At 46.0% G+C, this 14,194-nt stretch overlaps 1 protein-coding gene across 5 annotated transcripts in view; it reads left to right on the forward strand.

Annotated features, from left to right (window-relative positions):
• The window catches only part of EBF1 (EBF transcription factor 1), a 249,896-nt gene that overhangs the window by 14,132 nt on the left and 221,570 nt on the right, over positions 1–14,194 (forward strand). For all 5 annotated transcript variants that reach the window (XM_088522594.1, XM_088522595.1, XM_088522596.1 and 2 more), the window contains exon 6: positions 3,486–3,554. In XM_088522594.1, the coding sequence (XP_088378720.1) occupies positions 3,486–3,554 (69 nt within the window). The remainder of the gene's footprint in view (positions 1–3,485; positions 3,555–14,194) is intronic.

A 14,194-nucleotide genomic window follows, 5' to 3' on the forward strand; every position in this document is an offset into this window, starting at 1 on the left:
AAAAAATCTTAATAGTTGGGAAGAATTCCCCACCCCAGTAGAATTTATTAGCATGGTAGGCAGCATGGGGAGGGACATCTATAGTTAATAATGCCTCAACAATTTCCATTATGAAACCTTCAGTGGCTTACAGCTTTGCCAAACTTAAACTGTTCTGGCTGAAACGTCCTTTGCAGGGTGTCAGCCTCAGGCTGACTTTCTTTGGAAAGTTTCAGCTAAAACGGTTCAGTGATTTCTGAGAATGAGGTTTGAGTAAAACGCGACTTTTGCTGCGTGCAGAAGGGAGTCCTGCCGCCGGTCCCGCTGTGAGGCCCTTGCCCCTGGCGCTGCCGGCCGCGGGCGACGGCGCCCGGCGTTGGCCTCGCCAGGAGCGGCTGCCGCGTCTCCCACGCCGGCGGCGCGTTCGAGTCTGGTGGCCATGGATGGGGAAGTTGCCCTTGCGCTGGCCACGTGCCACCGCTCCCCCCCAAAACCCCTAATTCCTCATTGTTCGGTGTCCCCGCGGAAAGCCCGAGCAAGCGCTGTGGTGCGCGAGGAGGGAGCTCGGCCGCGTGGCGCTGCTGGCCCTGGCGCTGCTGCCTCCCGCTTCAGTCCTGGGAAGAGCGAGGGAAGAGAAGGCGGATACGGGCCAAGGCGGCTGAAGGGCAGGAGCTGCCCGGAGAGCCTGGGATGAGGAGTATGAAGGGAGGCGGGAGCAGTGCGTCCCAGCCTCGGGAATGCCTCTGAGGGGCAGGATGGGGGCAGCACCAGCCCCAGGATGGGTCAGTCAGTGCCACGGCTGCAGCGCTTGTCCCTCTCGCTTCCCGGCAGCCAGAGGATTCTTGGAAAAGCCTCTGGGAAACCTCGCACTCCTCCAGGGAAAGTGGAGGGTGCTGTCCCTTCAGGATCTTTCTCCCAGGGTGAAGGAGGCACTAACTCCCAAAGCCTCAGCGTGGAGCCGAACACAAGCGCTCCCCGTGTCCTGCAGCTGGCTCCTGAGGTGAAGCTTCCTGGGGGGTCCGAGAGCGGCAGCGCTGCACAGAAAAACTAGGGGGAGGCATGGGCTAAACTTCCACCCTGGGAAAAAGCTGAACAAGCAAGCTTAGGTTTCTTTATCTTAAAAAAAGTAGATCGAGATGGGACTTTTGGGGCCTCCCTCTCCATCGCAGGGCAGCCCGCCACAGGGAAACACCACCGTGCTTCTCTCTGCCACCTCAGAGGACAGCGAGCTCTTTTGCTCTCGTTCAGACTTTCCGGGACTTGTCCCTGGGAAGCCCAGCTCAGCTGGAGACTCTTCCGCAGCCGATCCCCGTCTCCCTGAGCTGGGTGGCACCAGTGACTCCATCCCTGCGGAGCCGGGAGCGAAGCGTCACCATCCTCATCCTCGTGCTGGGAAGGTGCTGGCCCCAGGCGGCGGTGACCGGCCGCAAAGCCTGGGAGGCTCTGGTGGCCGCATCCGTGTCCCTCGGGCCGGCTGTGGGAACGCCGGGGACCGGCCCGGATTCGCCACAGTCACAAGCACGGCATTGTCTTAACTCCTGCCAACTCTGGTTCTCATTACGTTTTAATCATTTAGAAATGATTAGCAGTTTTTATTGCCTTGTTTGTGGGTAAATTTTCTCACCCCACACATTCGAGCTGCACTCCAACGACGAGGCCTTTTATAGGCAAAAAAATGCGCCCCCTAAACACCCACGTGACTACTTACCTACAGCGTGTTTTATTCCTTCCTAAATTTTAGTGCTTTCTGGGTGCCAAGGCTCTTGTATTTTTTGGTGAATCAATTGTGGTATTGTGCTGTAAAATTAAGCAGTTTTTTTTGGCAATCCTGAACAATGTAACTTCCACAGAAATGAAGATACCGCACATGTGTTAACTGTGAAAAGTTTCAGCCCTGAATAGTTGCCTTGAAGCTTTTTGCAGTGCAAAGAATTATGTATTTTCCCCTCTTTGAAAATATATATATATATTTTTTTTTGGAAACCATGTTTAAGCAGGCTGTTTTTGTAAAAGGCCCCTTTTTTGTTATCTTTAGTGTGGTTAGTTGCTTTATTGGTAATCTTGGTGGGTAACTGTATATTATTCACTCTATTGTTCAGCAGCACAAGAGAACCTTTGTCAGGCTCCCGCAAGGGCTATTTATCTAGCACGGCGCTCCTGGGGACCCTTCCTGTGCTGGGTCCTTCCACCTCCTAGGGGAAAGAAAATAGTCCCTGTGTGAGGCAGCACGATGCCCGTTACTTCTACCACTCACCCCGAGCTGGTTGCTGCAATAAGAGTCACGCCGGGTTTTTTGCGACACCTTTCAGAGCCAGCTTGGTTGCCTGTGGGTGAGGTTAGACAAAATATGTTGCAACAGAGAGCACAGTAAGCAAACGAGAGTCCCCCTTGCTGGTACCACCCATGATGTGGCCCCTGTGTGCAGGATCCCTTGGGTTCTTGGTCCATAGAAGGTGCCCAGAGGGACTACAGGAACCCAGAAGAGCTTATGAGGATCTGGAACTTCTTGGGTTTTCATTTTTTTTCTTGGAGCCTTCCTGTCAGTGGGAGATTTTTTGTGAAGTTGTAGGATAGGAGCTTCCCCTGCTAGATGGACTTTGACACTCAGGCTCAACTGGGGCTTCCTCACTTGCTCTCATGGGCTTCAGCTGGGCGAGCAGGGCTGGATGGGCCGGCCCCAATGCGCTTCACCTGTGACTCCAGCCAGGCAAACCCAGGTGATTCTCATCCAGTGCAGCAACCAGTATGTGGCTCCTGAGCTTATATATGGCACATCTGTGAGCCCAGCTTTTGGTGGGCTATAACCCCTTGGTGGGGGTGTCCCTGGGAGTGTTGGTTAGCTTTGGTTTGGGAGCAAGGAGCCTTCTTGGTTCAGCAGGGCCCCAGTCTGAAGGTCAGTGAGGAGCAGGACTTTGGCAGCTTATGTTTCTACACTGCTGTGTATGACCTGGTGCGGGGCAGCAGCCCCAGAGCTGCGCTTGCTGCAGTGTTAACAGTCTTGGAAAACTCGTTTAAACAGCCAAGCTCAAGCATAAGATGTTCTGCTGGTGGCCTTTGTGCTTTGGCTTCCCCTGTTAGCAGCACTGTTGTGTAGTGGGAGCGTGGTTGAGATTTGGGATCTGGGGGAGGTTTCTCCACAGCTGAGCACCCAGCTCTGTGTTGAAAGTAGGACCGTTGTGCGGCCATGCACCAGAGCTCGGCGAAGGATGAGCCGCCCGGTCCTGTATGCACACGGGGCATGAGGCTACAACGGGCATCTCTCCTTGTTTTGGGCAAATTATTATTTGTGAAAGGAGCAAAGCCCCTTTCTTTTTATATTTTCTGTTGCTAGCCAGCTGTGCAAGAAGTTAAACACAGTAATTAACCCATATGTGACCCACTGCATTTGACTGATTTGCAGACAGGGAAGAAGGGTAACTCTAGCTGGCAATTTGAACCTAGTATGTTCGTAATGATGATTTTACAGAGTAATGGTCGCACTAAATCCTTTCACTTTTGCTCTGTAGCCGCTGTTGTGACAAGAAAAGCTGTGGTAACAGAAATGAGACTCCATCAGATCCAGTGATAATTGACAGGTAAGGACTGCTATTGTTTCCTTCTATACATATATATTTTTTTCTCTCCTCATTATGCTGAAGCACCTGCCCTGTGTTGCTAATGGGGAAGAATTCGGAGTGTCTGTGGATGAAATTTTGTTTTTGATACCAAATTAGTTGTGCTTTGCAATTGTGATTGCCATGCAAGGGCCATGTGGGATATAACGGAGCGACCTGCTCTCTGGAAGGCTCCGGTTCTCCTAACTGATTCATGCGCAGCACGAGGATATTTTTCTTTCTGACTTTCTGTGGCTCAATTCACATGCTGTGCCAGGGAAGCTTCAGGAATAAAATAATAATAGTTTGTGATTTATGAAATGTGGTTGGGTGCTTATAAATATTTAACTTTTATTTGAAAAATGTTTGAATCATTATCACTTTTAGCTACAGTAGTTCTGTTGGATGCAATCCATCTACATTTTACGGTTTTTATTTATGCATAAAACAGTTTAAAAAAAAAAAAAAAAAAAAGGTCTGCAAACTAAGGGTTTTTTCTCCTCTTATTTTCTTTGCTTGGAATACTATTTTGACTGTATTGTCAGTTGATTAATTCATTTTTGCCTGCCTTAATTATCGTATTTTTAAACAGATTCATATAACTAATCAGACATCTCCGAGTAAATCATTGCAGTGCAATGTATCTATTTTAGCTATTCTGAGCAACATGTAGCTTCTGTGCTTGCAATTAGGCAAAATGGTACCAAATAGTCATTTTTACATTTTAATTGTTGAAACTCCTTGTACGAAGTCATGTGTGATAACTGGGTGGTTATGTAGCGTTACTCTGTAAGAGTTAAATGGCCAGGAAGGACTGAAACTGTCTGTCATCAGCTAGGGAAAGCAAAACCATTGCACTAATCTGCAAGTACAGTGACCCTGGAGGGAAACTACCTATGCAGATAGAAGCTAGAGGATAGTGCGGAGCGCTGCTCCTTCTAGTATTGGCCAAGTTAATGCCAGCTGTGTTAAGTTCAAAATGCTTCTGTGTGCGAGGTGTCTGTTTTTATTGGGGGGCGGTGAAAAAAGGGTAAAGGAGAGGTTGATGTCTTCATGTCAAAAGCGAATTACAGGGAATATCACAGTGCCAGGCGAGGCTCGGTGCTTACGCAGCCTTCCAGATTTATAGTTCTTGTTCGAATTTGTTAAGAAAGTGCATATATTGAGAGCTCATAGCAGATGTTTTGATTAGCTGTAATAAGTAATTCTGTGAATGTTTAAATCTCAGAAGATAGATGTATCTATTTTAACTAGGCGAATTTTCATCTTCTGCAAGCGTTAGGTAGTACTAGGGAAGGTGGAGGGAGGGGGAAAAAACTAGTGAAATCTGTATAGCGATGTGCTTTATAAGCGTGCTGCAGAGTTGAACACTATAAACACAGCGTTGAAGTGGCATTTTGAGTGACATGAAAGCCACAAAATTCACATGAATTTTTCATTGTAGTGAAAAGTGAGATGTTAAGATGCTAATGGCAGGTTTAGGGAAATATTTTGTTTAACTATCTAGTATGCAAAACCGAGTTGCAAATCATTTTAAATTATGAAAGCCAGAGATGCTGCCTGTTACGTGCTTTCTACAAAGCGAGCAAAACAGGTACATGGAAAAACAGACTTAACTTCCTAGCGGTGATCAAATTATCAGTATTCACGTGAATAGATGCAAAATGTAACACTTCTGAAGATTATATTTAAAATACTAGCTAAACGTAATTTGAAGATTATAATATAAGCCTCTTACCACCCATGCTAAATCACATTTTGCTTGTGAATGGGTTAAGCTTTTAAGTTCTTCGCTGGGTTTTAAATTGTGACTTTGATACAGAAGGTTGATATGACTGTGGTTTGAATAACATCTGATTTTGACCTGTTCCTGTGGGCTGCAGTGGTATAAGAAATTTGACTCAGCAGTACTGTAATTAGCCCTCCCTGTGTTTTTTGAAACAGGATTGTGTTACCTGGACTGCATTAGTGTGGCTTCTATTGTTGCCGCTTCGCATCTGTCCCAGCAGGGCACTTAAAACCTTTTCTTGGCCAGGGCTAGTTCAAACAATTTAGGCCAAATAAGTATGTGCTTTCTGCAGTTGGTGGCTTTAGTGATGTTTTGTGACATTTATCCTATTCCTTTTTTTCCTCCTCTTGCTTTGGAGAGGATAAAGTGATCTATACAGAGTGTGTGTGTGTGTTTTTTTTTTTTTTTTTTTAAACTTAAAATGAATCTTTTAAAATCCATTAAAATGCCTGCACAAGCCAGAACATATGTTTAGTTGCATGCTATTGTCACTCCTGCATGTGCACAATTTTAAACTATTATGTCAATTGATATGCAAAACCATATTTAGCTATTTTTATTTGCATATGAGCTCACAGAATTCATTTACCATTTGGGTTAAAGCACTCCCTCATGCCTTATAGTCTGGTGATAAAGTCTTGCCTATGGATTTAATAAAACTCTTACATTGAATCCTATGAATCTAAAGAATCTGATTTAACATAGATTCTATCTGTGGGATTTTTGACATATGGACTTAGATGGTAATGGTATCCTCCTTTTACATTCTGGAATACTATTTTGGATTGATTAGTTCTCTTTGATGCTAGAGATACTTGGGATGGAGAGAGCTCAGCCTTTGTGGTGGCTTAGATAACTTGGTGAAGATGCTGTTTCACAACTTCAAAGTCACTTTTGTTGTGTCCTTTTTCAAACCCTAGATATGTGTGAAAAAGTGTATATTTTGTTTAATCAAAATGCGGGGCCTAGAAAAAAGAAAAATCTGTGGGCACACTTGAAACAGGATATGACTTTATTCTTTCTAAAAGTACTTTGTGCTTTACTCTGTTATAGTATCAGCAGATGTAGTGGTGAGAAGGTCCTAAAGGAATTTATACTCATACAGTGATCTAAATTTTCTCTGGGAAACAGTAAATCTACTATGCTGGTAGAGCAGTAATTTCTAGGAAGTTTCTTGGAAACCTGCGTATGCCTGAATCGTGTTCTCAGCATAGCCTGTGTATTTTATCACTAATCCAGTTACATGTGTTCTGATGAAGCTCTGATGAACAGGAACTCATTTTCAAGGGGTTTTATTGTCACAATACAAATGCGCAGTTCGTCCTCCAAGTATAGTAGTTGAGCTGTATTGTAATCATACTTAAAGGAAACAGAGCACTTCCTGTTATTAAATTAAATTCTAGATTGATTTAACATTCAAATTGTAACTCATATTTGAATTTAAAAGGTTTGCAATAAAATTCCTGTGAAGAAATTGAATAAATTGTGGTTTTATTACCACTCTGGATATCCCAGTGTCCTAACCTTTTTCCTTACAGTTATCTTAGTTCAATAAATAAAACCTCATTAGACTATTCCCATTTCAATGAGTTTATTAAATTTTACAGGAGTAATTAGCATAAGCTGTGCTAATTTTTCTGGAAGACTAATGAGAGAGCTTCCTAATTAGGTTTGCTTTGTAAGAATCAGAAAAGATGATAATGACAAAAGTCACATAGGGGAGAAAGCGGAGCTTGATATCATTCCTGGGTTCAGGAAGGAGGCTTCTCTCTTGGCATTCTTTTCCAAACTTTTAAACCCAATTTCCCACTGTAGAGACCAGTATTTAATGGCATTATCAGTGCCTGCTAGGGATTTCTTTACCTTTTATGGCTGCATCCAGTAAACAGTAGTCCTGTCAACTGGTAAAATAGAAATAATCATTGCAATGCCAAATATAGAGGCAGACAAACTCTGTGTGAAAGATCACGTTCTGTCGACCGATCTGTGCCCTGGAGCTCCAGGGTGCGATGTTGGGTATTGCCAGTTTGGTAGAGCAGAGTGGGGAGAGCATGTGTTGGACCATAATATCTTTTTACCACATTATCAGTCTTCACAAAGATGTGTTTTAACACATCCAAGCATTAGAAAGGCCGGTGTGACCCTCCAACAGGCTGTTTTGACACCATCCGTATGGGATGCACCATCGGATGCTCCTGTGTGTGTCCATGGTGCTCCCAGCCAGTGTGGTTACGGAGGGAGCTGACTTGCCTACATACATTTTTGAAATCTTTCAATCTTTAATCTGAAAAATGTTATGACTGTGCATAGGATTTCACTCCTCAGTGACATGAGGAGTGGGTGACTCTGTCTCTATTTTGCTGCTTTGTGAGTTGCTGGGTAGTGGGTTGTGTTTTAAGGGCCTCATTATCTTGTCCTAAATATGAGGCAGGTGGGAAAACGGACTGTGTTGCACTTGCTCTCTGCTCCTACAGATACGCTCGTTGGGGAGATGCAGCAATGGCTGCAACTTGCAGTAGCTTTCCTTGCCCAAAGAGAAGGTAAGGGAAAAGCAGGAGATCATGGGATAGCAGGCCAGTTTCCAGAAAAAGTGAGAGGAAGAGGGTGGGCACTTTGCTTGGGAGGAAGCTGCCAAGAGCTGCTTTGCTGCAGGGAAGGGATCGGTGTCTGCAGCTGATCCCTGGCCAGGCTGCAGGGCCACCGCTCTGTCACAGTGCTGGCATCATGGCAAAGTGGCAGGAGGTGCCAGGAGCTTTGGCAGGTGGTGCCAAATGGATGTGAGGAAAACCTAGCGCGAGGGCTGCTGTGGCGTCCGTCCCTCGAGTCGTGTCCCTCTGGCCCTGCGTGAGGCTGTGCTGGCTGAGGTGCTGCGTCTACTGGGGATGTGCTGCAGGTCCTGAGCACCTGGGGACAATGCACTTTTTATTTTTGCATGCAAGAGGGCAGGCACAAGTCCCTCTCTAATAGACATCAAGACATAGGTGAGGAACACACCTGGACCAGAATATTTGGACGTTCTCTTGACTTTGGTACTGGAAAGTGCCCACCTCATTGCTCTGTCCTTTTCAAGGGGGTTGGGGGTGTAGAAAACTGGGCAACAGAGGATACCCCCCAGCACCCATGAGGGATGTGTCTCAGGCTGTCTGCCAGCCTGGCCCTCCCCATGGGGTGTTCAGATGGGCACAAATTGGCCCCAAATGCCCCAAACCCACTCATGGGTTCCCAAAGCCATGTAGGAGCAGGGAGGCACTGAACCAAACATCCTCCAGGATTTGCTTATGATGGATGGGCTACGAGGGCTACGAGGATGATCAGGGGCCTGGAACATCTGACCTATGAGGAGAGGCTGAGGGAGCTGGGCCTGTTCAGCCTGGAGAAGAGAAGGCTGAGAGGGGATCTAATCAGTGTATATAAATACCTCAAGGGAGGGAGTGCAGAGGACGGGGATGGTCTCTTTTCAGTGGTGGCCACTGATAGGACTAGAGGAAATGGCCGGAAACTGAAACATCAAAAATTCCATAGGAACTTAAGGAAAAATTTCTTAACAGTGAGGGTGACAGAGCACTGGAACAGGCTGCGCAGAGAGGTTGTGGAGTCTCCTTCTCTGGAGATCTTCAAAACCCGTTTGGACGCAGTCCTGTGCCACGTGCTCTAGGTGTCCCTGCGTATGCAGGGGGGTTGGACTAGATGATCTCTAGAGGTCCCTTCCAACCCTAAGCATTCTATGATTCTATGATATATCTGAAAAGCATTTCCCAAAGAGCATTTCCCATGTGACTCAGTCAACCAAAGGCACTTGGAGCCTTAGTAAAATAAATGGGAGACTCTGATGGTGACAGCTTCTTCTCTGGAGAATCGGGCAACCTGCTCCCCCTCTGCCAGGGTTCCTGGTGAGTGTTCTGCTAGCCCTCTTCTGGGTAGAGAAACCACTAAAGCTGCAGGTAACTTTGCAAGAGTTCTTGCAAGAATCTCTCATGGCTTCAGTCTAGGGATTGACACATAGGGCTGTCTCTCCAAGCTTCATTTATTTTCCTCCTAAGTTTGAATGAACTTGGTCAGGGGCAAAGTATCTTCCATTTATTGTTTGTTTGATTTCTCCCCTGCATTCAGTAGTTTGTATAATTTCATAACTATTATGCAAAACCCTAATTTGATCTCAGCTTCACTCAAGAGGTTTATGAATCTCTCAGCAAACCTGTTCTGAGTTTTCAGTTTGTTATAAAAACCCCAAACCAGGAAAGTTTTATGTGGTTTTGGGTTTCACTGCAAACATTTCACACTAATAGTTGCTTGCTTCTCTCAGTGATGCCTTTTGCATTTGTGGCAGGTGCTTTGGGCTTGATTTTGCTGTGATCCTATAGCTGATTATTCCTGTTTAACATCAGGGAGGCTGCTGTGACAAGGACGGCTCCTTGTGTTGGATGCCACTACCTCCAAGGGGGTAGATGATCCCATTCCTGCAGAGAAGTGGTTCTCCTGACACAGTTTGAAAGTTGTGTCTGAGATTATTTTCCAAGGAGAATAAAGGAGTCAAGCACCAAGCCTGCACTGGAGACTACCCTATTGCTCCTGGCCTTTGACCATTGCTTTTACTGCCAACCCATGGCCCTGTCGCTTTGGGACACAGCAAGCTGTGTGTCCTGCTGCGCATCTGTCCGGGTAGGTGCACCCAGAGCACACACCAGGCCTGGGGTTTGTGTGTTTGTGCCCCAGTCTGCAGGACAGCAGCGCTGGCACTTTGTGCTCTGAAAATCTCTGCCTTGGTCAGCAGGGATTAATGAGTTTAGGAGGCTGTTGTCACTGCTCCTCAGGCTCCCTATCCCATGTTAACACCTGATTGACTTCTGTGTTTGCCACGGCATCGGGAACACACGCAGGGCTAGCTGAAAAAGAGAGGGGAGAACATATTTGCAAGGATCCTACCCAGTTTTAATGCAGTTTAGCTAAAATCGTTCTGAAAATGAATTTTCAACTCTTCCATCACTTATAGGCAAGATGACACTGAGCACTGCTCTGCAGAAGCTTAGGTGTAGGAGCAGTTTTGCTTGTGTGAGCAGCGTGAGCCTTTGCATGTTCCTGCCACTGGAACGTGTCCTGGTGCGCAGTTGGCCAGGGCTACAAAAACGCCGACGCTAAATTCCAATCTAATTCAGTCTGCTGCAAGTGCATAATTCTAATACAGCATCTAGCTAATGAAGTTAAAAGAGAATGAAAAACAATTGCAGGTTTCTGCGTGAATCATGACTGAAATAACTTTCTAGAAATATGTTTAACACCCTCTTCAAGCAAGTCTCTGGCTCAAGCAATGGTAAATCTGGTGCAAATTTTCTCTTTCTCTGTAACATCAGTGTGTTTTTTGTTTTTGTTTTTCTGTAACATTTCTGGAAAAGTACAGAAAAGCCATACAAAGTTCCTAGTGTGTCACATCAGGAACTTTACATAGGTAGTTTGTGATCAGAATATATTACTTTATTAAATGAATGTTTACTTTTTTCTTGCGACTGTATTTCAGAGGATTTTTAAAGCTGAACGAATAATTTTCTACCCACTTCAAAATGGTTTTTGGAAAGAAGAAACAAGAAAACAAATTTTCTGATGTCAGTATGTGAATTATATGAATTAGTTATTAAAAGTCCTTATTTCAAGCCACTGAAATCATATCCTGGGCTGCAGTAAGGTGACCCAGATATGCAGCCTCTCACTGCAATCATTGAACTGCTATGAACAGTGCAGTTTTGTGTGTAGCTTCTTGCAGCCTCTAAAGGTGTAGGCAGATGAAGATAACTTTAAAAAGAGTGATTTCTCCAATTACAGGCTTTTGTCCAACAGCAAATAAAGATTTTGGACTAGCAGGATTCAGTAGGGCAAAATTAAATGCCCTTAATCTGGCTCAACTCCGAATTTGGCAGCGGTTTGGGATTCTCTGTTGCAAATAGAGCTGCCGTTGCCCCGTATCGCCTGTAGGCAGCTGCTCCGTCCTGCAAAGAGGAGGGTTTGGGCAGGGGCTGAGGTGGGCGCAGTGCACGTTGAGCGAGCGCAGCCCTCTGCTCCGGGACTGTTTTCCTTTTCCCACTGTCAGCAACGTGCAACTTCCCCCTTCCCTCCGCCTTGGGCGGGAAGGAGGGAAAACACAAGAATCCCCCCAACCTGCGCGCGGCCGAATCAGCAGAGCTTCTGATCGCAGCATCCAGCCCGGCGCTCCGCAACGAGGCTGCCTCGCTAACCGTTTGAGGCACAATAGGTCCGTAATATAATATAAAAAGTAATGGTGTTGGCTAACACATCCTTAATAAGATATTGTCCGCGGCTCTGCCATATGCTACTGAGCGGGCTTTCCCTCTGCGGGGCTTTTGAGTTCGCTCAATAAGATTATTTCAAATACTCTAATCCTGAATCATTGACATGAATACAAAAGCCTAGTGACATCTAATAGATGCCTCTTAGCTTTGCTTTTCCTCTTGTTCCTCTCCTTTGGCTTCTCTTTTTACCTGACAAAAAGCTTACAGACACTTGGGCTCTGTCTCTCCATGCCAGCATGTGGGTCCCCTCGTGAAATATAAAAGAGCAAAAAGGGCTGACATAGGGCTGATAAGCCACAGAGCAAAGGACCGTAGATTAAAAGTAAATGCCAGTAAATCCTGCCCTGTACACTCCGTTGTTCTTTTATTGCTTTCTTTAACTCTTCCAATGCTGGGCTAGGACCCAAAGAGTTGAAAAACGGGAGGTTAAAGGGAGGGGGGAAAGAAAGGGCAGAGGGGAGGGAGAAGGTGGGATGACGCTGGGGTCCTAAGTGTCCTGTGTGCTCAGGTTCTCATCTCTCTGTCTCCCTCCTCTGATCTCAACTTTCTAATCAGAATTGAGAACTTCAACAAAGTTTATTGCACCATTCGGTTAGCTAAAGGCTTAGGTGACTTCTGAAAGATGGTTTAAAGAAAAACAAACTTTTTTTTAAAAAAAAAGTCCTCAGTTGACATGTTTGTCACCCCAGAGAGAATAAATTTTGCATAAAGAAAACTGTTAAGAACTGCTCTCCCTCTGTGAGTGTCTAGCGATAATACAGGATCTTCCTCTTGTGAGTGTTATCCTCTGTTCAGCCTCTTTTTTTTTGTGGGAGGCTTTTCCAAACTGTTCATGAAATGACTCCATAATTTGCCTTTGGCACAAGCTGTTGGTGCATCTTTGTGCAGCACATCTTTATACAACCGCGTCTTTAACGAGTTAAAAAGAAACTATGGTTGAAGTGTTGTCACTTTCCGTAATTCCCGCTGCGATTTTGCAAGGAGCCTCTTGTGCTTTCCTGACCAGGATAACCAGCCACTTCCACCCAGTTGAGTCAGGTCTTTGCTGTAATCTCCCCGAATATAATCTTCCAGTTAGATTTTTTTGGCATCTCTACTGCTCCATAACCATTGGCTGTCTTCCCAGATGTTAAGTCACTTTGATAAGTGGATGTTAAAAAAACCCACTTTACCTAGTTCAGATTTTGCAGAAGGATGATACAAGGAGAGGAGAAAATGTATGCCAGCTTCATTATAAAGTCTTTTTCTCTAAAAAGAGTAAAATTAGCCCCTCTCTGAGCTATTAAGCTCTAACGGGAGCTGCTTCCCCTGTCTGCTCCTGCTGCTTTGTGGTGCTGGATGCCACTGGGGATGTAGGGTGAGGAGAGGACCTGGGCATGTTGAGTGAGAGGGACTGAATTTGGCCCATTTTAGGGGCCAAAATAATTAAAAATAAGTAAAATGATCATCTTTTGCTCCTACTGCATGTTTCCTTCTGCTGCATGGCAGGGAGCATCCTTCCTTGTCCAGCTGCTGATGCTCCAGGCCGAGGGCAGAGCTGGCTGCCCGTGCTGGTGTTCCTGAGGCTCTAACAGCAACTCTAGAAAAGCCGTTGGCTTCTTATCCCTGGTCCCCACGAGCCCTGTGGGCTGGAGGTGCCGGTGCCGCTTGCAGAGCCGTGGGGAGCGGGGCGGCCGGCAACGGAGAGCGCGGAGCGAGCGGCATCCTCGGCCCCTGGGCTGATGGACGAGGAAATCAGTTGCCTGCGTCTGCCTTTCCCATTTTGATTCCCCATTTTAAAGCATGGGGAGTTCAGGTGTAGCTCTGGCATTGTGAAAAATGGAATAACCTGCCCCAGTCATAGGAGAAGGTCTTGCTGAAGCCTCCTGTGCTGCTATCATGCTCCTCCTGCCAGGGGAGAGGGCTGCTGCTCCCCAGGAGCTGCCCTGCTGTGACAACAGTAACTTAATTTGTCAGAAATTCCAGGAGCATTAATACATCATGCCCTAACGCGTCATTAGTGTGCTACTACTCTCGCAGTCGTTGGCATTTTTTCTGATGTTGGACTATATAAACGCCCTCTGAGTCGGATGGGCTTTCACAGACTTGAGTTCCCCCGTTATAATTGTAATTGAGACACCTATTTTCCCTGATTAATCCGGAGAGTTTGTGTACAGCAGTCAGCCTTGTTGACATTCACAGCCATTTGTGCTTGAAAGAAGAGCGTGCTGTAAGTTAAAATCATGCCACTTTACAATAACGAATATTAAAAATGAAAAGTGTGAGACTATTCTTGGGGAAATAAAGGAGAATTTTGGGGAAGCTTTTTGCCATGGTAACATAGTTTTTGCTCATTAATCTGTCAAACATGAAGCAGGTTGCAGACTATACCATGGTGAAACAGGGCGGTGTTCCATGGGGTTCAGCTCCTGGCTGCTGCCTCCTGGCCACGGGGCAGGGAGGGTTAAGGAGTCCTGGGAGCCCCATCCTGTGCCCGGCCGGCTCCATGGGAGGTGCTGGGTGCCACAGGGTCGAGGACTGGAGTTGAGCATCCT

The sequence above is a fragment of the Tinamus guttatus genome, unplaced genomic scaffold (genome assembly GCF_059628265.1).
Source record: "Tinamus guttatus ecotype Peru unplaced genomic scaffold, ASM5962826v1 Tinamus_guttatus_pri_ptg000155l, whole genome shotgun sequence".
Taxonomy (NCBI): Eukaryota; Metazoa; Chordata; class Aves; order Tinamiformes; family Tinamidae; genus Tinamus; species Tinamus guttatus.